The sequence below is a fragment of the Brassica napus genome, chromosome C3 (assembly GCF_020379485.1).
Source record: "Brassica napus cultivar Da-Ae chromosome C3, Da-Ae, whole genome shotgun sequence".
Lineage (NCBI taxonomy): Eukaryota > Viridiplantae > Streptophyta > Magnoliopsida > Brassicales > Brassicaceae > Brassica > Brassica napus.
The window spans coordinates 47,418,349-47,445,675 of NC_063446.1; the positions used below are offsets into that span (position 1 = coordinate 47,418,349).

The 27,327-nt window shown below is 40.9% G+C and overlaps 2 protein-coding genes and 1 long non-coding RNA gene across 3 annotated transcripts; 1 reads left to right on the top strand and 2 right to left on the bottom strand.

Annotated features, from left to right (window-relative positions):
* The first annotated feature begins 18,920 nt into the window (after positions 1-18,920).
* LOC111207408 lies at positions 18,921-22,365 on the top strand. The gene is made up of 4 exons (XR_007321383.1): positions 18,921-19,516; positions 19,588-20,365; positions 21,683-21,768; positions 22,145-22,365. It is a non-coding gene; the product is annotated as an uncharacterized LOC111207408 (long non-coding RNA).
* LOC111205725 lies at positions 20,791-21,733 on the bottom strand. Its single transcript, XM_048752952.1, has 3 exons — positions 21,618-21,733; positions 21,451-21,535; positions 20,791-21,367 (listed from the first exon to the last, which is right to left on the bottom strand). The coding sequence occupies exons 1-3, from the start codon at positions 21,661-21,663 to the stop codon at positions 21,151-21,153; spliced, it is 348 nt and encodes a 115-aa protein (XP_048608909.1). The 5' UTR covers positions 21,664-21,733; the 3' UTR covers positions 20,791-21,150.
* A 1,674-nt stretch (positions 22,366-24,039) lies between the features above and the next one.
* Positions 24,040-26,165, bottom strand: LOC106406909 (actin-12). The gene is made up of 5 exons (XM_013847653.3): positions 26,029-26,165; positions 25,788-25,857; positions 25,296-25,689; positions 24,429-25,042; positions 24,040-24,306 (listed from the first exon to the last, which is right to left on the bottom strand). The coding sequence occupies exons 2-5, from the start codon at positions 25,845-25,847 to the stop codon at positions 24,241-24,243; spliced, it is 1,134 nt and encodes a 377-aa protein (XP_013703107.1). The 5' UTR covers positions 25,848-25,857; positions 26,029-26,165; the 3' UTR covers positions 24,040-24,240.
* Positions 26,166-27,327: the final 1,162 nt, after the last annotated feature.

Below are 27,327 nucleotides of genomic sequence, written 5' to 3' on the forward strand. Positions count from 1 at the left end.
CGAAAAACCTGTAACTTTTCTCTTGTCAATCAATAATACGCCTCTGTGCAACTTACTTTCGATATTCTGTTATCTTTGTCTCTTTCGTTTTCGTGTGTTTACGCATATAATCCGAGACCTCTGGGAAATTTAGTGTTTCCTATCTTTTCTTATTTTACGGAAAATCGACAGTGCGAATTTCGGTTCCCACTGTTTGGCGCTGAAAGGAGGTGGGGGGGATCGGATTCTCTAACTAAAAAAACATCGAACGTCTGAGACACGATATGCCTAATCAAACAAGCAACGAGGTCATCTCCTTCAAGGAAAGAGCAACGGCCAATCCGGTCAAACCTCTCAACGATCTCCTTGTGAAGCTCGGCCGATATCATCTTCAAAAACACCCTCGCAAAATTGGTAATCAATCCATCCAAAATCGCCCAAGATCTGAACCCGGTAGTAGGACTCTCGGGGGAAGCTACCATGACTCTCGGCACAATCATCCTCTCGGTTAAGGCCGACATCATGACGAAAATCGTGGAGTTCTTTTCATCGATCGGCCCGCATCGTATAACGTGATCGTAGGAACTCCATGGCTGAATTCAATGCAAGCAGTCCCGTCAACAGGCCACATGTGTCTCAAATTCTCAACCCCTCGCGGAATCAAGACCATCTAGGGAGATCGGAGAATCTCGCGAGTCTGCTTCACTGCAGAATTAAAGTGAAAAAACCCATCAGCGGAGGTTCCGCCTAAAAAGAAAAAGAAATCGCCAGCCGTTGACAACGCCCTAGAACAAGACGAAACTGAAATCTTTTGGCAGTCACGAGTAGCCGAAGCTTTGGAAGGAAAACGCGAGCTGGCCTGCGAGCCCGTTGTCTCGGTATGCTGATATCACTCAAATTACCCTAAAGAGTGAATTTACTCTCTCAAATAAGAGGTCAATTGCAGTACTTAGGGATCGAATCCACAAGGAGCTAGGGAACCTAATAAATCTAATGGAATTTGTTAAGTAGGATGTTTTAATGATTAAAATGTAAATTTGCAGGGTAAATCTAATGGAATTTGTTAAGTAGGATGCGCGCTTCACTATCGATCGATATTCTGATGTGAATTCCCTAAGTACTGCAATTTAACCTCTTAATAGAATCCACAAGGAGGTAGGGAACCTAATAAATCACATCAGAACATCGATTGATAGCGAAGCGCGCAGAAAGCCCGTTTGGTCACAACCGACTTGAAGCCCAAGTCTTCACCAATTTACAAGATTACCTTTGACGAGTTTTAACCTAATTATATAAGTTTTGCCACCATGTTAGAGGCAAAGTGTGCTTTCTTGTGTTTCTAGTTTTACTATTATCAGCAAAAGGTTTTTAGGATTTTGATAGATTAGAGAGAAGATCCAAAGTTATATTTGTGATTGGAACTCCATTGATATCTATTTACTATTGTAATGAAGTTTTTTTTACCTAATTGCTGTTATGAATTGCTTGGCCATGTCTGAGTAATTTCATTGTTAGATTTTAGGGTTATTATGAGGGATTAGCCCCAACTATAGATTGTTGAGATGTGATAATAATCATTAGGACTGTCAATAATACCTGATTCTAGATTAGCTACCTAGAACTTGACCTAGGATTGTTAGATAAAAGCGATAGCTTTATCCTCATCCTGAAACCATTCTAGTGAGCTTAGTGAGCATCATTCAACCCACGCATAAAGTTTAACTAGAAGCGCGTCGATCGATATACATATTGGATAATCGATCGACGGAGTGAAAGGTGTATCGATCGATATCCCTATAGGATAATCGATCGACACTTGCTATTGATCGAACACACTTGTTTGGGTCATTAGATCTAGTTAATAGACAAGTCCAGAAACACGAGAGCTGATTGACTTGTTGCTTAGTAGTTAAGCTCTACATTATCATGCATGCAACTCATTAGGCACCTGTAGGATTATAATTCCAAGTTTCCTGAATAAAAACCCTAAATCTAGCTATTTCCTTTTACACACCAAAACCTCAGTCAATCAATCGAGCAATTACTTGCTCAACAAAACTGCAAATTTACATTTTAATCATTACAACATCCTACTTAACAAATTCCATTAGATTTATTAGGTTCGCTAGCTCCTTGTGGATTCGATCCCTAAGTACTGCAATTGAACCTCTTATTTGAGAGAGTAAATTCACTCTTTAGGGTAATTTGAGTGATATCAGCATACCGAGACAACGGGCTCGCAGGCCCGCTCGCGTTTTCCTTCCAAAGCTTCGGCTACTCGTGACTGCCAAAAGATTTCAGTTTCGTCTTGTTCTAAGGCGTTGTCAACGGCAGGCGATTTCTTTTTCTTTTTAGGCGGAACCTCCGCCGATGGGTTTTTTCACTTTAATTATGCAGTGAAGCAGACTCGCGAGATTCTCCGATCCCTCTAGATGGTCTCGATTCCGCAAGGGGTTGAGAATTTGAGACACATCTGGCATGTTGATGGGACTGCTTGCATTCAATTCAGCCATGGAGTTCCTACGATCGCGTTATACGATGTGGGCCGATCGATGAAAAGAACTACACGATTTTCGTCATGATGTCGGCCTTAACCGAGAGGATGATTGTGCCGAGAGTCATGGTAGCTTCCCCCGAGAGTCCTACTACCGGGTTCAGATCTTGGGCGATTTGGATGGATTGATTTCCAATTTTGCGAGGGTGTTTTTGAAGATGATATCGGCCGAGCTTCACAAGGAGATCGTTGAGAGGTTTGACCGGATCGGCCGTTGCTGTTTCCTTGAAGGAGATGACCTCGCTGCTTGTTTGATTAGCCATATCGTGTCTCAGACGTTTGATGTTTTTTTAGTTAGAGAATCCGATCCCCCCCTCCTTTCAGCGCCAAACTATGGGAACCGAAATTCGCACTGTCGATTTTCCGTAAAATAAGGAAAGATAGGAAACCCTAAATTTCCCAGAGGTCTCGGATTATATGCGTAAACACACGAAAACGAAAGAGACAAAGATAACAGAATATCGAAAGTAAGTTGGACAAAGGCGTATTATTGATTGACAAGAGTAAAGTTACAGGTTTTTCGAAAGACAAGACGAACAGTGTTTTGCTAGCCAAGTTAATCTTAGAACAAGGACGAAAAGAGTCTAAGTAAAAATCAAACCGCCTAAATTCTAAGTTTTTCTAAACTAGCAGAGTTTTTCTAAGTCTAAATCTTCTCCTCCTATGCCTTTTGCTTTAGCTCCCCTTATATATGCCTTATGGATCGGTTCACGTTCCCCTTTTTGGCCCTAGGTCAAGTTTATCGCTTCGCGGAAATATTCATTTACTTCTCAATCTTCATCGTTATCTTGGAAACTTGACATATATCTTCCGATTTCGCGAGATTTTTCTTCCTCTGTAGGTAAAGATACACCGTCATAACATTGTCGGGCTAAATTTTGTATGAAATTACAAGTGGACCTTTAGCCGTGTTCTAGGCCTCTTTGGGCCGTTTTTCGACTTAGACGTTTTTATGAGTTCTTTGAAAGAACGTTTCTTGACGCGACGTTGATTTAACGAGGAAGTCCACACTTCTCGTATAGTTTTGACAATTGTAGTGTTAAGTTAACCATTGTCGTTTATACGATAAACATGGACTTCATTCGGGAAAATGAGTCTTCGCGGTTCTTATTATAAGGCTCCAACGGTAACTTCGATCAATACGAAACGAGGGATTGATCCGTCGAGGTTAGGTGAAAGGCATAAGGTCTGGTCCGCGTCGTCTTACAGCTAGTCAGGAGGAGTCGGACGGCGCGTTCGAGCCAACTCGCCCGTTCGGCAAGTTGGACGGTGCGTTCGGTCCAACTCGCCGAAGGGGAGGTTGGACGGTGTGCTCGATCCAACTCACCTGTTCGGCGAGTTGGACTGCTCGTTTGGTTCCATGATCCTGTTCTCTCGAGTCTTCTGCCTTGGAACTTTTGTCGAGAGTGTGTTGAAAAAGCTTTCGTGCAGAAGCGCAATTTTTAGACGTTTATTTCGAGATAACCGTTTTTGACCTCAACAAATCTCCATACAAGAAAGTTTTGGAGATGTCAAGTTGGCTTCGATTCCAGTTATTTTCAGAGCTCTGTAGATCCCTTCTACCGACTGATCTATCTCTTCCCTGGTTGAGACTTCATCGTATGTGAGTGTGGTGGATTGTTGTCGACCGATGCTTGGAAGCGGTTGTCGATCGATGCTTGGAAGCGACTGTCGATCGATGCTTGTTGACGACTATCGATCGATATAGGGTGAGAAACGTCGGTTGCACACTGAATTCTGGCTATGTCTTGCCTCATCTCTTCCATGCAAGTAGTTAGCCAACTGATACTATCATTCAATGGATAGTAGACTCCATCAAGCTTCATCTGGAAGTCTTCTTTGTTCTTCTCTTGTTCTACGCAGATTCCATTGAACATCTCATTGATCTAGTCCTTTGTGTAGATCTCTGGTACCAGCTTGGTTTGAGTGAATGAGCTAGCATGCTCTGGAAGATATATGTGGCTGTGCTCATCACTCGAAGCTCTTTCCATTAGCTTTCTGATCTCCTCCTTAGACACATTAATAATGTGTACATCCACATCTCTTGCACATCCCTGATCATCTCTGTAGATTCCATACTCATGTTTCTCTTCCTAGTAGAATTTTCTGGTTCCAAAAAGGTCAAAAGCTCTTCTGCCAATTTCTGGACGTGTGTCGACCAATGTTGGGACGTCAATGTCGATCGATGGTCGAGTAGGGTGTCGAGACCTCTATTTGAAGCGTTTATCTATGCCACCAGCTGTGTCATAGAACTCATTTGTAACCTTATGCTGGTGTTCTGGAATGGTGTGTTGTTGCATGAAGAGGTTGTCTGTAGCCGTCTGAAGGATGTCTGCAATATCCTCTCGGGATACGTGCAGTGTACGTCCATCTATTGCTTTTACGTAGCCATCTGGGTCTCTGAAAATCCAAATTCGTCTGGAGTTAGATACTGGTTATCAAATTTATCTTTTTCGCTTACAGTGATTTTTGGTTTTGGATGAATGTCGATCGATGTTGTATGGTTGATGTCGATCGATGTTGAAGGATTGATGTTGATCGATGGAGGAATAGCTCTGTCGATCGGATGGCGGAAATGTGTTCTTTCCCAAGCAGCTTCTGCTCATTTATGATCTGTTTCATCGCGTCTATGCATGATGAGAAGTTCCTCATATGTGAATCCCTCATGCAGTTCATCAGCTTCTTGATCACGGTATGCTGTCTCTACTGCGTAGCTCTCGTGATGGCGATCATCTGCCCAACTTCTAATTGAGTAATCTCCGTCTCGGGTAGCGTCGACGTTAGTGTCCATCGATGGGTAGTAGGCGATGTCAGTCGATGCTCGAAGGTGGCTTGGTTGATGAGGTTGAGTGTCGATCGATGTTGATATGTTCCTGTTGATCGATGGCGACTTCTTTTTTCTAGAGGAATGATGGAGACGTCTATCTTCCTCGTCCGGAGTCGCTCTTTGCTGTATAGCTCATTCTTTCTCATAATCTTCATCATACTTCCCCGTATGCATGTTGTGTGCTGCCATAGTGGGATTGTAGTAATCGTTTTCCCATTCTCCTTGATTACTGTCGGCCGATTCTTCTTCTGCTCCGTCGGTCAATTTTTGCTGAGCACTGTCGATCGATGTTGCAGTGTGAGTTTCGATCAACGCTGAGTATTCTGTCTCGTACTCAGCTCCACAGTGGCATGCTGCAATAATTCTTGGATCATTTATTCTTCTAGGAGTCGTCTGTGGCTTCTTGACTGGAATAGTGTTGTAGTGGACATGAGGATCTATGAGTGTTAGGCACAACTGGTTGGTTTGCAAGTTGCACACTGCTCCCACTGTTAACAAGAAGGCTCTCCCAAGTAATAGAGAAGATTTCCAGTTTAGCTTGATGTCCAAGACATGGAAATCAACTGGAACTAGGGCATTACCAATCTGCACCTCTAGGTCTCTCACAATTCCTCATGAGTTTCTCTGAGAACAATCCACAAAAGTGAACAATTCCTTGGAAGGCTCCACCTGCAGACCTAGATGATCTGCCATAACTTTAGGTAGGATGCTGACTGATGCTCCTGTGTCGCACAAGGCATGTGGGAATTCAATACTCTTCACCGTGCATGGTATTGCAAATTGCCCAGGATCACTCTTCTTCTTCAATGTAACCCTCTTCCTCATCTGTTCTATAGCTTCACAGAACATTCTCCTAATATCTTCTTCTGTCTCTCTGGTTTTTCTGAAGAACATCCACAATCTGTGGGAAAAATAAGCCTCCTCGAATGGCTTATCCAGAGGAATCCTGAAGACTCTTTTTCGGAAACTGTCCTTTTCCTTTTCATTAGCCCCCCTCTTCAAATGTTTCTCCACTTTTTCCTTTCTTTTCCTTAGGGTTCTTCCCGTAGGAACCCTATCAACTTCCATAGGATCTACTCCATCATCTGAAGGTGTCCTAACGGCCTCTGGTGGGTTTTCTGAAGGTTTGGGTTTGGGCATGAGTGCATTAAGACGTTCAACATCTATCTTTGGCATCTGCACTCGCTACGTACGAGGTGCTCATTGATCGATGGGCGCTGGCGGTTGTCGATCGATGGCGGTCGCCTGATGTCGACCGATGACGGGGTCAGAATGTCGATCGATTTTCACGTAGACAGGGCTGGGCGGATGTGGGTGTTTTGCTGCGAACTCCTCGTGGGTCATGATCCTCACGGCATTGCAAGATGCAGTTGACTCCATAGGTGTTGTTGATCGATGTCCAGGAGAGGATGTCGATCAGTTTTGGATGACTTAGGTCTACCGATGTTCATGGCTTGGCGTCGATCGACACCAATGCGATCCGCCGAAACTCATCAGACTCTCTACTTCGAAATCTCCTTCTTGCAGTTTCTCTTCTTTCATCACTTGCCAGAAATCATCTCCAATGATGGTATTCACGTGGTGCTTCATCACATCATCTTCTACCCCTCTAGTCAGGGCTCCCTGCCTCTTAACTGCTTCTCCTGTCTGAACAACCTGCATCTTCAGCTTCTTCACATGAGTGTTCAAAATCTCAAACTTTATGTTCAGGTTGGTGCAGACAGAATTAATCTTCCCATTAAGGTCCACTGTCATGCGCTGCTGTCCCTCGAGAACTCTATCAAGCATATCCTCAATCTTGCTCTCTTGAGTTGGTAGTGGTGGCTTCTGGTAGTAGAAGCTTCCATAACCCCTGTTGTTGATGTAGGGTTTCTAGTACTGCGAACTCTGGTTGCAATTGCCCCTATTTCCATAAGAGTTTCTTTTTCCACCCTGGTTTCCAGAACCTTGGAATCCAGTTCCACTGATGAAGTTCACATCTGCTTCCTCTGCTCTACAATCTGTGTCTACAGCCTCTGCATCTTCAACCAAGCAGACCTGCTTCCTGAGAAGCTTGTGAACACTGTCCAGCTTTGCCTTCACCTCATCCATCTGATCATTCCCAAGGTTGGTGGCAGATCTCTTCCTCTCAAAATCAGTGTTCTTGGTGCTGCTGCTAGATGCCAGGTTTTCAATGACCTTCACTGCCTCCTCTGGATTCCTGGTGTTGAAGTTCCCATTGCTGGAAGCATCAAGAGCCATCTGGTACTGCACCGTGATGCCTCTGTAGAAACTACTGAGCAGTTGTACTTCATTGAATCCATGGTGTGGACAATCTCTCTGGTAAGACTTAAATCTGATCCAGGAGCTTCTGAATGATTTTGCAGGCTCCTGAGTGAATGTAGCAATCTTGCTCCTCAAGTCTTCAGCATGTTCTTCATCAAAGAAGTTGCATAAGAATGCATTCTCGATGTCGCTCCAGGATGTTAGGGATTCTAGTGGTAGCTGCTTAAGCCAATGCGAAGCATCTCCAACAAGTGAATACTTGAAGAGCTTGCATAGGAGGTAGTCTACAGAGACTCCCTCGACTTTAATAGCAGATATGAGATCCTCGAACCTCTCTAGATGGTCCATAGGATGCTCCTGAGATAACCCACAGTAGGGTGTCTGTCCCACGAGTGTGTAGTACTGCGGCTTCAACTCAAAATCCCTCTGAATAGTTGGAGGTCGAATGGCTGATCTGTTGGTGTAGAACTGATCTGGACGATTGTAGTCAGCCAATATTCTAGGTCGAGCGGCCTCATCTACAGGTTGAGTAGCTCCTGTAGCTTCAGACTCAGGGATTGCATCCCCCTGAGTGTCTATCCTCTGACCTGTTGCATTACGCATATGACCTTCCTGGTCATACAGGTCTCCTCTCTCATCACGTACAAGAATCAAAGTCGCAACCATGTCTCGCGGCTCAGTATCGATCGATGTCCGGATTGAAGTATCGATCGATGTCGGATGGAAGATGTCGGTCGACGGGAGATGAGTGTCTTCGGTCGACGATGGTGAGCGAGTATCGGTCGACGGGACTAGTGCCTGGGTCGACGGTGGTTGACGAGAATCGAGCGACGAACAAGCGTTGTTGTCGATCGATGAGGAGCGTGCTTCTTTGCGGATTGAATGCTCCAAACTTGTCGGATCTGGTGAGAATAGCAGTTGAGTTTCCTTGTTACTTCTGGTACTGCTGGGCATGTACCTGAAAATCCAAGAAAAAATTTTATGTTAGAAACTTAACAAAATTAAATCTAATAGGCGATCAGAGCTCCCCGGCAACGGCGCCAAATTTGATATCACTCAAATTAGCCTAAAGAGTGAATTTACTCTATCAAATAAGAGGTTCAATTGCAGTACTTAGGGATCGAATCCACAGGGAGCTAGGGAACCTAAAAAATCTAATTGAATTTGTTAAGTAGGATGTTTTAATGATTAAAATGTAAATTTGCAGTTTTGTTGAGCAAGCAATTGCTCGATTGATTGGTTTAGGTTTTGGTGCTTAAAAGGAAATAGCTAGAATTAGGGTTTTTATTCAGGAAACTTGGAATTATAATCCTACAGATGCCTAATGAGTTGCATGCATGATAATGTAGAGCTCAACTACTAAGCAACAAGTCAATCAGCTCTCGCGTTTCTGGACTTGTCTATTAACTAGATCTAATGAACCGAACAAGTGTGTTCGATCAATAGCCAGTACCGATCGATTATCCTATAGGGATATCGATCGATACACCTTTCACTCCGTCGATCGATTATCCAATATGTATATCGATCAACGCGCTTCTAGTTAAGCTTTATGCGCGGGTTGAATGATGCTCACTAAGCTCACTAGATCAGCTCTCGCCTTACTCTAGCAAAAAACTTAGCTCAATTAGAATGGTTTCAGGATGAGAATGAAGCTATCGCTTTTATCTAACAATCCTAGGGTAAGTTCTTGGTAGCTAATCTAGAATCAGGCATTAATGACAATCCTATTGATTATTATCACAACTCAGCAATCTATCGTTGGGGCTAATCCCTCATAACCTATTTAAACCCTAAAATCTAACAATGGAACTACTCAGACATGGCCAAACAATTCATAACAGCAACTAGGTAAGAAAACTTCATTAGAATAGTAAATAGATATCAATGGAGTTCCAATCACAAATATAACTTTGGATCTTCTCTCCAATCTATAAAAATCCTAAAAACCTTTTGCTGATAATAGTAAAACTAGAAACACTAGAAAGCACACTTTGCCTCTAACATGGTGGCAAAGCTTATATAATTAGGTTAAAACTCGTCAGGGGTAATCTTGTAAATTGGTGAAGACTTGGGCTTCAAGTCGGCTGTGACCAAACGGGCTTCATGTGCGCTTCCCTGTCGATCGATGTTCACATCAGAACATCGATAGATATTTGTTCCTCAATATCGACCGATGGTCGAGCTCGATGGTCATCTCGGGTGCTTGCTCCAAATATCTCCAAAATGCTTTAAAATCATCACTTATCTCCAAATCACTCTTGATCTTATAAATATAATAAATAGACTCTATAACATAATAATTAATAGTTAAAACACGTATAAACCATGGGTGTAAGTGGGTCAAATTCATGGTCTATCATATGCTTAGACGAAGCATTCCCAGATCGATGCGTTGAAATTGGCGCGAACCTGAGCGAGTCTCTGAAAGTCGAGTTCATAGCTTGTTTAAAAACGAACATGAACACGTTTGCATGGGCCGCAAAGGACATGCCAGAGATTGATATCAACATCACATGTCACGAGCTCAACGTCAACCCGACTTTCAAACCTGTCAAACAAAAGAGACGAAAGTTGGGACTGGAGCGCGCTGGTGCGGTTAAAGACGAGGTCGAAAAACTCCACAAAGTCGGATTCATAACAGAGGTGAGGTATCCTGACTGGCTCGCTAACCCAGTCGTTGTCAAAAAGAACAATGGAAAGTGGCGAGTGTGTGTCGATTTCACCAATCTCAATAAGGCATGTCCGAAGGATAGCTTTCCACTACCACACATCGATCGCTTGGTCGAAGCGACGACAGGGAAAAAACTCTTGTCCTTCATGGACGCGTTCTCCGGGTACAATCAGATCATGATGAACCCCGACGATCAAGAGAAAACCACCTTCATAAATGACTGTGGCACTTACATCTACAGGGTGATGCTGTTCGGTCTTAAGAATGCTGGTGCAACTTACCAACGACTCGTCAACCGTATGTTCTCCGAACAACTCGGAAAACAATGGAGGTGTACATCGATGATATGCTCGTAAAACACCTCGAAGAGCGAGATCATATCACTCACCTCCAAGAATGCTTTGAAAGGCTAAACCTACACAATATGAAACTCAACCACGTAAAGTGTAGGTTTGTGGTAGCATCCGGAGGATTCTTAGGGTATCTCATCCCCTTCCAAGGAATCGAGGCCAATCCAAAACAGATCACCGCGCTGATCGAAATGGCATCCCCGAGAACGGAGCGGGATATGCAAAGATTGACCGGAAGAGTCGCAGCACCCAACCACTTTATCTCGTGGTCAACAGATAAGTGTTTGCCTTTCTACGATACCTTGAAAGGGAACAAAAAATTTGAGTGGACCGAAGAATGCGAAAAAGCTTTCCAACAGCTGAAACACTACTTGGCCACTCCCCCGGTGCTCGCAAAACCCGTAGAAGGGGAACCACTGTTCCTGTACATCGCAGTATCAGTAACGGCTGTGAGCGGCGTCCTCATCCGAGAGGAACGCAGCGAGCGAAATCCCATCTTTTACATAAGCATCACTTTGCTCGTTGCGGAGACACATTATCCGATGATGGAAAAACTGGCACTTGTGGTTGTAATGTCAGCACGAAACCTAAGGCCATACTTCCAGTCCCATACAATTGTAGTGCTCACATCATTCCCACTGCGGACGATCTTGCATAGCCCTAGTCAATATGGAAGATTAGCAAAATGGGCAATCGGGCTGAGAAAGTATGACATCGAGTATCGAGCAAAAGCTTACGCGAAATCGCAATTACTCGCAGATTTCTTAGTAGAACTTCCCGCGGGGTGCACGACTAACCAAGAGCCCAACTCGACCTGGACCCTCCACGTCGACGGATCCTCGTCCAGACAAGGCTCCGGGGTCGGGGTCCGACTCACACCGCCAACAGGGGAAACGCTGGAACAGTCATTCCGACTGATCTTCCACGCTTCAAACAACAAAGCCGAGTACGAAGCCCTGATCGCGGGCTTACAACTGGCTCATGGCCTAAAGATATGAAACATTCACGCCTACTGCGATTCCCAACTTGTGGCAAGCCAATACAGCGGGGAATACGAAGCAAGGGATGAAAGAATAGACGCTTACTTAAAACTTGTTCAAAACTTGGCTCAAAGTTTCGATCAGTTTGCTCTCACCCCGATTCCTCGCGCCGAAAACTACCAGGCCAACGCCTTAGCTGCCTTGGCGTCCAGTTCAGATCTGGGTATGAGCAGGGTAATTCCCGTGGAATTCATAGAGCATCCTAGAATCGGGCTGCCTTTCATCATAAACTTGATCGATTCACCCGACGGCGATGCCGACGAAATCAATGTCCAGGCAATTCAAGATTCCGAGCAATCCGAATACGTATTCGACAAACCTTGGACATAGACGATCCTTGCATACATCGCTGACGAAAAATTCCCAACAGAAAAATGGGCGGCCCGAAAGATTAACATCCAATCCGCACGGTACGTCTTGGTTGACGGAGAACTCTACAAGTGAAGTTTTTCTAGACCGTTCATGACCTGCGTAGAAGGGGAGAAAGCATGAAAGATAATGGAAGAGGTCCACTCTGGATCATGCGGAAATCACTCTGGTGGAAGGTCCCTTGCAGTCAAAATCAAACGCCACGGACACTATTGGCCAACAATGATTAAAGACTGCGAGAACTTCGCGCAAAAATGCGAAAAGTGCCAGAGGCACGCCCCTACAGTCCATCAACCGACATGCGATGGTCGATGGACATAGTCGGACCCATGCATAGGTCAAAACAAAAATGATTCTTGCTAGTTTTGACGGATTTCTTCTCAAAATGGGTCGAAGCAGACTCCTACGCAAGCATTAAAGACGCCCAGGTCGAAAGCTTCGTATGGAGAACCATCGTCTGCCGACATGGAGTCCCATACGAAATCGTAATGGACAATGGATCGCAATTTATTTCGACCAGATTCGATGCCTTCTGCAAAAAGTGTAAGATACGATTGACAAAATTAACTCCTAGATACCCACAATGCAACGGCCAAGCCGAAACTATTAACAAGACCATCCTTGATAGGCTTAAGAAACGATTGGACGCCAAAAAGGGTAGATAGGCCGAAGAACTTGAAGGAGTCTTATGGTCACATTGCACTACCTCGAGACGCGCAATGGGAGAAATTCCATTCGCCCTCGTGCACAGAGTAGAATGTATGATCCTGGCGGAAGTCGAATTTCCCAGAGTACAGAAGATTGCTCCCAGAACAAGAAGATTCAAACAATCTAATGTTGCTCAACGAGCTCGATATAATCAATGAATGTCGAGACCAGGTCCTTATACGAATCCAGAACTATCAACAGGCGGCCGCAAAGTACAATAACTCTAACGTACGCAGCCGCAGATTCAAAGAAGGCGACTTAGTCCTACGAAAAGTTTTTCAGAACACCGCCGAGCGGAACGCAGGAAAATTCGGAGCGAACTGGGAAGGACCTTACAAAATCATAAAAGTGGTCCGACCAGGCGCATACAAAATCGCGAACATGCAGGACATAAAAATTTCGAGAACTTGGAACACGATGCACCATAAGAAATACTACCACTAAGCAACACTTCAAACTGAACTATGAGACGGCTTGATCCCTGAAGAGGCTACGTATGCAATTCGTCCCACGACGAGCTCAGCCGCCCCCCTTATTAAAGGGGGGTGGGGTGGGTACGTATACGTATACCCGTATACTCCCAAAAATTCATATTATCCGCTCCCAGACTCCATATTTTTGAAACTTTTTTTAAGCTAACGCGGCGGAAAAACCTCCCAAAAATCCATCTATCATCAGAACGCTCCATCACTTGAAAACGACGTAAAAAGTTCAACCTTCGGAACAGCGAGACGTCGCTAACGCTCAACGGACTCCTTTTTCGTCAAAAACTTTCGGAAAAGGAATATTCATTTTAAGAATAGTCCATCCACGACTATAAAACACACACTCCTTAACAGGTATCCTTCGCGAAGAGTCAAAAATGGTAATATCTACCGAAAATTTTGTTGCTGATCACAACAAACTCTTAACGTCCTATATAGACTAAGCCATCTCGTAGAGATATCTCTCGTACACATGACACAAGGGTAATAGCGCTATATAAAAAATCATAAATTTTTGGTCAGCACTTTCGGGAGACTTAAAAATTGTCCCCGAAGAGATGCTAGATTCCTACCATACAAGTCACGTAAGCTGATAACATATCGCAGACTTTAAAGCGGGACAGAATCAGGTCGAAAACGATATGGGAAATGTAATTCGAAGTAGTCATCGCACCCCCTAAAACCGTGACTAGACCTAGGTCTTTCCCTAAACCCAACACACTGGTCTCTAACATCTCTAGGCATAGTATCAAACACCCTGATACGAGATCCCAAAACTTGTCTCTTGGCTGATATTCGAGCGTCTTCAGAAATTCCGCAAGTTTACGCACTACGGACAACTCTCGAAAAAGATCATGGATACATCAGTTCACCCAGAGTTAGATTACGAGATGACAACTCGTAGTCTTCCCTCTACATCCATATAAATGACTCGATAAGCTCTTAAAAATGCAAAAACGAAGTTCATTTAACATGGCAGAAGCGACGGGGGATTCAAAGCCATAATCGGCCAGTCCCAAGATAAAAACACGACAACACTTAGCCGGAGCAAAACATGAACAATAACATAAAAAAAAAAGTCTCACACGAGACCGCAAACTCAATCATCCTCCACGCGCGGAGCCTCGCCTTCCCCAATCACCCCTTCAGGGTTCGGAACCGCGCCCTCTCCGCCCTCTTCGGCTATGGGATCTTGACCCTCGAGTTCGTCCAAGCAAGGCGAAAGGATGCACTCGGACTTCAGGCCCGCGAGGATCAGGTCAAAGTCTCCTTCCGCATTCACTAACTCCGCTCTACGAGCAGAGAGTGTGGCCTCCTCGGCTCGTGTAGACGGAGGCACTTCACCGACCTCGCTCGTCCCTTCCTCGACGCCTGCCAAGGCCAAGTCCCTGGCGTGGACGACCGCCAAGAAATCGAGGGAATCGGCGATCCTCGCCAAACTGGTCTGAAACTCGATACACACGGCTTCCTTGGCCTCTTCGATCGCGCAAACCATCGATCCCTCTCCGCTCTTGACCTTCTGTTTTAGCCGACCCAACTCCGAGGAGTTAGCCTACCCAACTCCGAGGAGTTAGCCTTCTTCGCCTCTTCCGCCTTAAGCAAAGAGCATGCAGTCTTCCTAAGGTCACACTCAAGTTCGCTGATCCGAAAATCGAATTGAGTAACTTCGAGGGAATGAGCGTCCTCGATAACCTTCAACTTCCCTTTAAGCTGCGACGACTTTTATCGCGACTCCGCTAATTCCTTAGCAAGACGTTCAACCTCTGATCCGCACTCCTGATCATCCCATCGATCAACGAAACAAACCGCGAGACAAAAAGGAAATGGGTTTCAATCAAGAAATGGTCGATGTGCATTCACTAAGAAGGGGTGAAGGCTTTCTATCGATATAAACCTTGGCGCGATGTTGTGACGCCAAATCGGAAACAGATGCCTTTGCAGGAAGAGGATCAGCCTCGGAGTCCTTGGTGTATCTCCTCTTCTTAGCCGCGTCAGGGTTAGTACTCGGCCTCTTGCGACTCTTCGGCATAGCGGCCTGAATCACGCCTTGGGGCGGGAAGCCCCAAGACGATCACTCTCTTGGTTGGGTAAGGAGGCATCGACTCGTGAACCGGTTCGGCATCGACAACATGAACCGGAGTCGTAGAAGACCCTGATGGCTGAACTTTGACCTCAGGCGTCGACGCGTCTGAGATGACCACCCCTCCGGCGGGAACGTCATCACGTACTGGAGGAACCTCGGGAGTCAGGGCATCGACTGGAGCCGCAGGCTTCGGAAACACGCCACGTGTAGGGTTCACCGTCTCCTCGGCCTCGCGACGAGCCAACTCACTTTGAAAGGAAAGAAACTCCCCGATGTGAGCTGGAACGGCTCCGGTGGCAGGGGGACTCGACGAACTTTCACCGGCGGCATTGCTCATCGCGACATTACAACTCTTCTGAAAGATGCTAGAAGAAGACATCTTGGTGGAGAGAAATTTCTAAGAGAAAATGCAAAGAGAACTTGGAAGATTGAGAGAATGTGGAGAGAATGAGGAAGCGAAGCTCCATACTTATAGAAAAAACAAAAGTTGAAAGGATTTTCCGCATTAAAATAATCGGAAAAAACTTCTCGAGAAAATCAATTTTAAATCGCGGATTCCGATTAACACCATCACTCGCCCGCAAGAATCTTGCTCGAAACTTGCGTGCTGGGGGGCTAACTGTTGGGTCAAAAACAGTTATCTCGAAATCAATCTAAAAATTTCACTTCCGTACGAAACCTTTTTCCACACACTCTCGACAAAAGTTCCGAAGCAGGAGACACGAGAGAAATGGATCACGGAACCAAACGAGCAGTCCAACTCGCCGAAAGGGCGAGTTGGACTGAGCACACCATCCAACTCGTCCGTTCGGCGAGTTGGACTGAACGCACCGTCCAACTCGCCGTCCGACCCCTCCCGACTCGCTGTAAGACGACGCGGACCGGACCTTATGCCTTTCACCAAACCTCGACAGATCTATCCCTCGTTTCGTATCGATCGGAGTTAACATTGGAGCCTTACAATAAGAATCGCAAAGACTGTTTTCCCGAATGAAGTCCATGTTTATCGTATAAACGGCAACGGTTAACTTAACACCACAATTGTCTAAACTATACGAGAAGTGGACTTCCTCGTTAAATCGACGTCGCGTCAAGAAACGTTCTTTCGAAGAAGTCGTAAAAACATCTAATTCGAAAAACGGCCCAAAGAGGCCTAGAACACGGCTAAAGGCCCACTTGCGATTTCATACGAAATTTAGCCCGACAATGCTATGACAGTGTATCTTTACTTGCAGAGGAAGATAAATCTCGCGAAATCGGAAGATAAATGTCAAGTTTCCAAGATAACGATGAAGATCGAAAAGAAAAGGAATATTTCCGCGAAGCGATAAACTTGACCTAGGGGCAAAAGGGGGAACAAGAAACGACCAAGAAGGCATATATAAGGGGAGCTAAAGAAAAAGGCGCATGAGTAGAAGATTTAGACTTAGAAAAACTCTCCTAGTTTAGAAAAACTTAGAATTTAGGCGGTTTGATTTTTACTTTGACTCTTTTCGTCCTTGTTCTGAGATTAACTTGGCTAGTGAAACTCTGTCGATCTTGTCTTTCAAAAACCATGTAAATTTACTCTTGTCAATCAATAATATGCCTCTGTGCAACTTAGTTTCGGTATTCTGTTACCTTTGTCTCTTTTGTTTTCGTGTGTTTACGCAGATAATCCGAGACCTCTCGGAAATTTAGGGTTTCCTATCTTTTCTTATTTTACACAAAATCGATAGTGCGAATTTCGGTTCCCACGAAATTTGCCAGAGGAAATCTACGTGATGTTGCCTCCAAGGTGTACATAAAACCTGGGGAAACACTACCTAATAGTGTTGTTTGGAAACTTCGAAAATCACTTTATTGTTTGATTCTCAGCTTGATGCAGTTTACTCAAGCCATGAAACGAGTCGGTTACAGTGATGTGGAAATTGTAGTAGTGGAAACTGGTTGACCATCAGCTGGTGAACCGAATCAAATCGGTGTAGGTTTTGATTATGGCGGCGGCTTATAGTGTGAACCTTATAAAGAATGTGAATTCTGGTAAGGGAACTCCACTGATGCCAACCGGGTTTTCCAGACTTAAATTTTTCCTCTCTTCAACAAGAATCTCAAACCTTCCGTTTCCGAGCAAAATTTTGGTTTTTTAAACCAGACTTCACTCCGTTTTATGGTTTTGGTATCATAAAAACTGATCAGGTAGACGCTTAGTTAGACCACATTGATTGTCCAAAGGTCTATTAGAATCCGCAAGTGCTGTTTTGGCTTAATTAATTATTATCTCCGTATTTCCTTTCATCTCATACATATGTAATAACTAAGAGCACTTCCGACTGGGGTTCTTTCTGATGGAGTTCTTAATATATGTGTTATATATATATATGTTTATATTATATATGTATAAGTAATTGTGGGGTCCACAATTTTTATGGAATCCCATAGGTAAGAGCATGATTATTAGGAGTTCTTAGAATTAGGTTTTTAGCGGAATATAAGAACCCGTCTCTTAACTTTTAACTAAAAAAGTTAAGAACCGGCTCTTAAAACTCTTATTTAAGAACCGGTTTTTATCTTTTTTAGTTAAAATTAAGAGACGGGTTCTTATATTCCGCTAAGAATCCCACCCTAAGAACTCCTCAATAATCATGTTCTAAAGGTTTTTAAAAGAGGGTTTTAAGAATCCCTAAGAACCCTTATTTATGGATTTCCACAATAATTGTGGACCCCATAATTATTTATATATATATAATAAATACATACATATATATATATATATATACATAATACATACATTAAGAACACCAAATGGAAAGAACCCGTTGGAGATGGTCTGATAAAATTTATCAAATAATAATTCAAAACTTTAATTCTTTCACGTGACTCTGTTGGAATCTATATCATTGGTTCTTTATGATTTTCATTCTCTGATGTGCAATAGAGATTTTATCACATAAGCGATGAATGTAGCTTGGTTTCCCGTTACTGTTATGATAAGAGTAAGCTTTTAACCAAAATCAAGAAGAACATGTTTGTAGAAAGTGAAAAATAATTTTGAAGTCAATCCCAATTGACTAAAAAATCCGAAAAAGATTTCATATTCTGCTGCTACTTATGGGGGTTTACTGGAATAGGAGGAGGTTTAGATATGGTGGGATTTGAGTGGTTTTCAAGATATTTGGATTTCGGTGGAATTTAAAATTAAAAATAAAAATTATTGGTGATTTAACCAAGTGATATAAAATTTTAATAAAACAAACTAGACCTTGACCTGCACAACCGTGCGGGTTATTATTTTACTTTAAAAAAATATAAAAATTTAAGTATTTAAATTTTTTATTTTAATAAAAAAATGAACTATATATTTATATTGTTAATAAAAAAATATGAAAATATTTTATTCATATAAAATTTCAAAGTAAATATATAAATACCTATTTGATTTGTTTGTTTTAGAATAGTTCAAATATTTTAAATATTAATACAAAAATTAATTGAAACAATTTTATAAGTGGTGGTCCAAATTAAAAAAAAATTATACATGAATTAATTTATGACTTTTGTTTTAATAGAATAGACTAGATTTTGACCCGCGCTTTCAAAGCGCGGGATTGTCCATTTAAAAAAAAATTACATATATGCACTTTATAAATTATTTTATAATGTGTTTTTTATATGCGTTGTTGGTGAAACTAAAATAATGCTATTACATCAAAATTAATAAGTCTTCTATGATTAATTTTATAATTAATTACACAAATTTTAATTTTATGAATTTTTAAAATTAGTGGATATTTATTACATTCTAATTTTAAATATATACTTTCTTGAATTAATGAAATAATTATTGAACTATTGAAATAATATAGATAAAATTAATTTTTAATTAAGTTTAGTTTGTTATTATTCTAACCATTTAAACGAATTGGGCCTTTTAAATTTTTAATTAAGTTCATTTTAAACGAATTGGGCCTTTTAAATCTAACCATTGACTATTCGGCCACTTATCAAAAGTAACATTTATTAATTTCCAAGTTCAAAAAAAAAATAGAAAAGGAAAGGGGGAAAAAAAGGAGAGATCTAGAAACGGTCGTCTCTTCTTGGCCGACGAACAATCGATGAGATGAAGATTGAAATCGATGGTGCTATTCAAAGTTATACAACATATATTTGAGAAAGACAACTTCAGAAATAAGAAATCGAATGGTATTGATTAGTAATTAGTTTGTTTTGATTTCTCTTACGAAGAGTTGAAGTTTTGTTTTTTTTTGTCACAGATCCTTATGTAAAAGGCTTAGTTTTCACAGATGAAGAGTTTCTTAGATCTGAAATTATGTCACAGAAGAAGATCAACCGTATCAAATGTTGGGGACTTTAACACATCTGAAGAATCGAACAAAGGTAACCATTATCAAAGCTTTTCATATAATATTTGATAAACTCTCTGATTTCACAGAAGCTTTTGACTAAATTTTAGAAAGTCATTTAGGATAATATATGGTTACCATCGCCATGTTTTGTTGTTGTTTTTTGCAGTTAAATCAGACATCTAATCTAAGTTCAGATGTAATGGTGGTGCTGCTCCGTGGTGATACAAATAGCTGAAGAAATAAGTTTATAAGAAGTGTAGCATTACACTTGCGTCTTACAAAGAAAGGTTAATAATGCTAAGAAGATAAAAAAGCCTGATAATTCTTATAAACCCCTTATCTAAAATTTCTTAATAGTATAAGATTGCTTTGTATTAGACAATAAGTAACTCAATATTAAGTGATTTGCTTTAGTTGCAGTTTCTAGGTGGTTGAATGAGTAAGGAATTTTGATAGTGTGATTCGGCTTGCAGATAGGAAGGGATTGAACATGAACTAATACTACCACCCAAAAAGATAAGTATCTTTTTTTACTTTACCAGAATTTAAATATATAGTAACTTACTGTTATACTGTGTTCTTTTGACAGGACAATATGCGTAGTACATGGTACATCCAAATGGAAATTAAGAAGCAAATTGATGACAACGACTATTAACACAACTTTCTTCAGTGCATTTAATCAGTAAGTTAATATTCCTCATTTATAATGTTCTAGAATTTAGGATTGGATGTGATTATCGGTAGTTAGGATGGAAACCGGAGTTTGATTGATTTGTTTGTTATTATTTGAAATAGTGGAAAATATATTGATTACCGTATTCCTTAAGAACTTTTAGTAAAGTTCAAATTCTCTTGTAGATGTTGTCTTATACAACACATATAGCTTGAAACATTCTTTGTTTGTTCCTGGGGCTTTCTAGAACCTCATCAAGAATCATCTTTCCTCATCATAAAGCAAAAATATTTTAATCTCTTCATGTAACGAACTTTTCCAAAAGTTTCAATAATATTATAAGAGAGACTTATTAATATAAAACAGTAGCTAAACATAGAACCATAAACCGTATATAAATCCACGTTCCAACAAAGTTATAAAAGACAAAACAAATTGTCTGAAATCATAAATTGTCAAAAATCTCTCTAAAGACCACATTTTTTGTTTGACGTTGAGGTTTGCCTTCGCTGTCAACAATCAATATCTTCAAGCCTTTCTTAGAAGTGACTCTGGAAACAGCCACATATAGTTGTCCATGAGAGAAAACAGGCCTTGGTAGATAAATACCAACTTCAGACAAAGTTTGGCCTTGACTTTTGTTGATGGTAATAGCGAATGCCACACCAATAGGCAGTTGTCTCCTCCTCATCTTGAATGGCATCTTTTTATCTGAAGGAGTTATTGAAAGCCTAGGAATTAACACAGTTCGACCAACCTTTTCCCCTGTAATAACTTTGGCCTTTATCATGAAGTCATACATTTCTGTAATCTGAAGTCGCGTTCCATTCATCAATCCCCCAGTAGGATCTATGAGTTGACGCTACCATTTCTTGGATGGTCTTAGTGGGGAATATCAACCACTTATCACGCTGTACTCGCTTGCGTGGATGATTTACTTGCTTGTTGTTGTCCTCTTGACTCTCCTCATTACTTTCAAATGTAATTAGAGTTGTGTCATCCCCATTGTCGCTGATAACCATGAAAATTTTCCCAAATAATCAGTATGATAGGCAAATAACTACTGTAAAATAAGCAATGGATTATGGCCTTACATATCTTTAAATGCTTCAGCCTCTGGTATTGCCGGGTTAATGATCATTCGAGAGGCATCAAAGGAATTAGAGATTTGTAGTTCTCCTGTCATTTTAATAATCCAGCAGTGTATATGTAAGACAGTCTTATTTAGACTATATATATTTTGTTTACGCTAAATATGTACCTCTAAACTTTCCAAGTTTAGCAAACCTCAAAAGCAATGTAACCATTCCATCGTCTTGGTTGCAGGCAGAATGGAGAATATCGGTTAAGTTTCCCCAAATGCAGCATGGTATTCTTGAATCACTATAGGGTGGCGCCAGTCAAAAAGCGAGGTTAGTTGTAACATTATTCGACCAAAATAATGTCTTCAATTTTTTTTCATGTGACAGCAAACTTACTTGATGTCTCTTAGGATGAATTCCAGTTTTTTACGCTGGTTACCCCCAGAACACTGAATGGTTTCGACATCACCACAATCCAAAACTTGGCCAAGCACATCTGTTTAAAAAAACATTGCAAAAGATATTAGTAATAGCAAGCACAAAAAAATATTTTAGAAATCTATAGCTTATATATTTACCAATTAAGAGCTTATCATCAAGTGTGCCAGATAAAATTAACTGGAAATCGACCAAATTAAGATACAACTCATCATTCATGAAATTTGACCGAGTAACGTTTGTATTTGGATTAAAAACAATCTTGTAGGCATGGTTTGTTGTGCGATAAGCTCCTCCTGCAGGCCTAACATGGAAGTTTCGGATGTAGCGCCATGCTCCAACCGGAAGAAGGCTTCCTTTACTGTCAATGTAAGTTTTTTTGCAGGTTGCATGAATTTTATGCCCCTTTTACATGTTCCAAATACATTTAGAATATTAACATCATTTAGAATAATAACATTCTAATAAAAACGTTAAGGGAATAATTTAGGATTGCTTACATTCTCATCAGCCAGCCAAACGAATTCATGGTTTCCCCCCCTAGTTGAATGTTTTGTTTCCAAGAATGTAGAACCTTCGCATGAACCATCTTAGCGGTGTGCACTGGCTTCAAGTTGTTAATGGGATGGCTTGTTCATTAGAAACAATCGATGTTTCGATTTGCTTTTTAGAAGCCATTTGTTTGTTTGATGGTATGAGTTTGTTTAGGAAGAAGCGTCGTTATTTATATAAGGAAGTGGCGATGGGGAGAGTTGTTTAGGTTTTGAGGAAAACTTGGTGAATACTCTAAATATTGGAAAGATTTTCTAGTAGTATTTAATAGTAGTAAATTCAGTTACCAATTTGAAACCAAAGATATTATGTGAGCATTATATAGTAATACGATTTCTGCTTGTTTTTTTTTAAACCGTGAATGTAGCTTAAGCATAGATTCGTTTTCTATATTTGATGCATACTCTAGATCGTATCTGTCGAGATTTTATGGTTTTGATTTCTATATGAATAATTGTAAATATTAGGAAGGTTCAGTCCCCTAATTCGAAATCCAAAGATATTCTGTGGGTATTGCACAAGCATATGATATATGTAATTCTTTAAAGCGTGATTTTAGGAAGAGGAAATCATGAAATGAGCTAAAAAATATACTTGGAATGGATTTGGCATCTAATTTAATTTTCTGTTTTTAATTGATTACGAAAATTAGGGGATTAGTTGAAAAATAATTATATTTGTAAATAAATATTGTTATAAATTTTTTGAAACATACCATACTAAGTTGCGTGATTTTAGGAAGAGGAAATCATGAAATGAGCTAAAAAATATACTTGGAATGGATTTGGCATTCTAATTTAATTTTCTGTTTTTAATTGATTACGAAAATTAGGGGATTAGTTGAAAAATAATTATATTTGTAAATAATATTGTTATAAATTTTTTGAAACATACCATACTAAGTTGTGGTCAAATATATTTTAATTATTTTGTTTGATTAAAGTGTCGACCATTATATATTGCATTTTGGAAAGGAGACAACATATATGTAGGTTTCATGTTGTATGTAAATATAATTTAAATAAGCTTATTATTATTATGAACATTGATTCATCTTGGTTAGTGTTTTCATTTCAGGGCATAGGGTTTGCCAGTAAAAAGAAGATGATTTCGGTGGGGTTTCAATGGTATAGGGTGTTTCATCATGAAGATAGTTTCGATGGACTGAACATTCATTCATGTTTGGATTTTTTTTTTTAAAAGCCTAGACTTAATCGTAGATGGGCTTAAAAACGATTTGAATATGTTTAAAAAATCGAAGGCTTGAGATTTGTTTAAAATAACTGTCGACATTTAATTTTTTAAAAGGAAAAAAGGCTATGGCAGAGACTTGTAAATAACTTGAAAAGGTAAGGGCAGAATCCTAGTAGGTATTATGCTTTAATAGTATAGATGTATATACGATTCTTGAAGATGAGGAGAACCTGCACAAAGATACACCCACTCTTGGGTTGTAATAAAAGGGAGGATCAAGATATAGCAGACAAAGACGTGAACCATCCATTTACGGATGGTGAAAGTAAGAATATCGTCTCATTGCTTGACGAGGAACACTAATTGAATATATTTCAAATGAAATCTGAGAAAAAGATAGTGTGTGTATACCATTAATATGTATACAATATAAAATAGTAAATAATGTTTTTGACACTTGATTTACATCAAAAGCAAGATTAGAATAATAAACAGTGAGGAAGAAGAAGAATAAAAGAAACATACAGAGAAGCGAGGTAAGTAATGATGGCAACTGGCTTCAGGGTGAAAAAGGTTTATCAAAAAAGTTTATCGCACTTTTTTAGTTGATGACTTTGATCAGAAGCACTTCCTGTGAACGATAGATGGTCCAGATTCGTCATACTCGGCTTTCGCGATCCACATCTGAAAATATGAAACCACATAAGTGAAACACTGATCACACACAACAAAACACTAATAAAATATGATATAACGTTTGTATGTAATCAGTGTTTCAAAAAAAAAAGGGTTTGTATGTAATTTACCTGCTGGAAAGTGCTAAGGGAAGCCAAGATAGAGCCACCGATCCAGACACTGTACTTCCTTTCTGGTGGAGCCACAACTTTGATCTTCATGCTGCTCGGAGCCAAGGCGGTGATCTCTTTACTCATTCTGTCACCAATCCCACCAAACATTGTGGTTCCACCACTAAGCACAATATTACCATAAAGATCCTTCCTGATATCCACATCACATTTCATGATTGAGTTGTAAGTAGTTTCATGGATTCCTGGATTTTCCATTCCGATCATCGATGGTTGGAACAACACTTCCGGGCACCTGAAACGCTCTGCACCAATGGTTATCACTTGACCATCTGGCAGCTCAAAGCTCTTTTCTACAGATGAACTGGTGATGGAAGTCTCGAGCTCTTGCTCATAGTCTAAGGCAATGTAAGAGAGCTTCTCTTTCATGTCTCTAACGATTTCACGCTCAGCAGTTGTGGTGAAGGAGTAACCACGCTCAGTCAGAATTTTCATGAGGTGATCGGTCAAATCACGGCCCGCAAGGTCCAGACGCAGGATTGCGTGTGGAAGAGCATAACCCTCGTAAATTGGAACGGTGTGGCTCACACCATCTCCAGAGTCCAAAACAATACCTAACCAAAAAATAAGGAAAAAAGGAACAAGCAATAGATAATGATAAACGAACCATACCATAACAATCTTTTTATACCGAATAAAATGAACCAAACTCATGGAAAAAAAAAGCAAAATGTCTGAGGCATAATTATCCCAAACTAGCAACCGATCTCTTGATGCACCATTAAGCACAAAGCATAATTTTGTGATGTATTGTAAGGAAACGTAATTTAGGAAGCGTCTTTCTCAAAAAGGAACAAGGGTACTGACCAGTAGTACGACCACTGGCATAGAGAGAGAGAACAGCTTGAATGGCGACATACATAGCAGGAGTGTTGAATGTTTCAAACATGATCTGTGTCATCTTTTCACGATTTGCCTTTGGATTGAGGGGAGCTTCGGTTAGCAGAACCGGGTGTTCTTCAGGGGCAACACGGAGCTCGTTGTAGAAAGTGTGATGCCATATCTTCTCCATGTCATCCCAATTGTTGACGATACCATGCTCGATTGGGTATTTGAGAGTCAAGATACCACGTTTGGACTGTGCCTCATCACCAACGTATGCATCCTTTTGTCCCATTCCAACCATCACTCCCGTGTGACGTGGACGTCCAACGATGCTTGGGAATACAGCTCTTGGAGCATCATCACCTGCAAAACCGGCCTATTCGCAAGAGAGTTGTAACTGATCCACATTTAACCTATGGCATATAGTAAAACATTCAAATCTTCTTTCCGTTAATAATCCAAAGAAGTTTTTACCTTGACCATTCCAGTCCCATTGTCGCAAACGAGTGGCTGAATATCTTCACCGTCGGCCATTTTTAAATATCTAGCAGATCACATGAACATAAGAGACACAACAGTTATACATATACAAAATGAAAGTAGTAAACATCTCATGGAATCAAGAAAAGGAATCAGAATCCAAAATAAATAAAAATCGTTAAAAATCTCTTATATTCATAGAAACATTCAATCCTTTTTAGTTAATAATATCTACCTGAAGAATTTACGTAGACGAACAAGAAGACAAAGAGTTCTCAGAATTGGGTTTTACAATTTTCTGGAAAATGGAAGGAACTTTGGCCCTTAATATCATTCGACGATAAACGGATCTAGGCCGTTAGTTTCATTGATGAGGCCAATATCTCAGCGTGTACGAACATATGTCCACCTATTTTTGTTTTAGAAACAACAGCCTGACCGAGGTATACGGTTCCATGCTCTGTCTTACCGGGAGAAGCGGGACACGGGAAGGCATTGGGCCTTTTATATTTTTAGTAAATAAAACCACATCGCTTTGAATTTTGTCTTTCTTCCCTTTTTTTGGTTCAATGTTTTTGTTAGTGAATATGTAATTTTTTTAGCTATTAATCATATTAGAAATATAAAATTCTGCTTTCTTTATAATAATTGACAATCAACTAAATAGCAAAATAGCTCTCAAAAAGAGATGAGTTCGAAAGAGAACCCCTGGCTCTCCCCTGAACGCGCCTCCAGCCTGATTCCACCGCAAGCTACTGCTGGTAGCTTCTTCCTCCGCCATCCCCCTGACCCCCATTCCGCCTTCAATTTCCAATTCCCTTCGTTTGCCTCTACTGTTGCCTCTTCCTCTTTGACCAAAAAGCAAATTTCTCTACGTAAAGAGACTGCTCCTCTGGTCACTGGATCTGGTGATAACTCAATTCTCTCCCTCTCAACTACTACAAAATCCACCACTCAGACCCCTGAGACCACCGGATCTTGATCTGGAAATAACACTATTTCTGAAGTTACTATTCATGACTCTTTCAAGGGTTTCACAGCTCCCCCCCTAAAACCTCTCTACTTCCAAGCAAAATCCCAAACATAAACAATTCCGTTACCTAACCTTAACTAAAAAAATCCCCCTGCAAACCAATTTGCCAATCCCTCTCCGCCCGTGCCCACTAACCAAGCCCCCCCCCCCCCCCCCACCGAAATCCTGGGTCCATAAAGCTAGGCAGATAGCAGACAAGACACTAAAGAGGCTCACCCCTGTTTCTTATTCAGTCACTGGCATCCCTCAAGTTACTGTGCCAGAAGAAGTTTTCCTGCGAGGAGCTAAAATGCATAAAGAGTTCGTTCTTGGTTCATTCCTCGCAAAAATGCCTTCTTACCAAACTATCCAGAGTGTCTTGAACTTCATGTGGTGCAACGGACACAAGATGGAAATCCGCACTAACCAGAAAGAGAGGAAAATCATGGTAAGGATACCAAACGAATACATCAGAACTAAAGTCCTAGAGAAGAAGATATGGTATATAGGAACATCTATGTT

What these genes read in the sequence shown, in the direction of transcription:
- LOC111205725 (XM_048752952.1), bottom strand. Translation starts at nt 21,663, where the DNA reads ATGGTTACATTGCTTTTGAGGTTTGCTAAACTTGGAAAGTTTAGAG. An exon ending in TAAACTTGGAAAGTTTAGAG is followed by an intron (nt 21,536 to 21,617) that starts GTACATATTTAG and finishes TTAAAATGACAG; the next exon opens with GAGAACTACAAATCTCTAAT. An exon ending in GCTGAAGCATTTAAAGATAT is followed by an intron (nt 21,368 to 21,450) that starts GTAAGGCCATAA and finishes CATGGTTATCAG; the next exon opens with CGACAATGGGGATGACACAA.
- LOC106406909 (XM_013847653.3), bottom strand. Translation starts at nt 25,847, where the DNA reads ATGGCCGACGGTGAAGATATTCAGCCACTCGTTTGCGACAATGGGACT. An exon ending in ATGGGACTGGAATGGTCAAG is followed by an intron (nt 25,690 to 25,787) that starts GTAAAAACTTCT and finishes TCTTGCGAATAG; the next exon opens with GCCGGTTTTGCAGGTGATGA. An exon ending in CCCTTAGCACTTTCCAGCAG is followed by an intron (nt 24,307 to 24,428) that starts GTAAATTACATA and finishes TCATATTTTCAG; the next exon opens with ATGTGGATCGCGAAAGCCGA.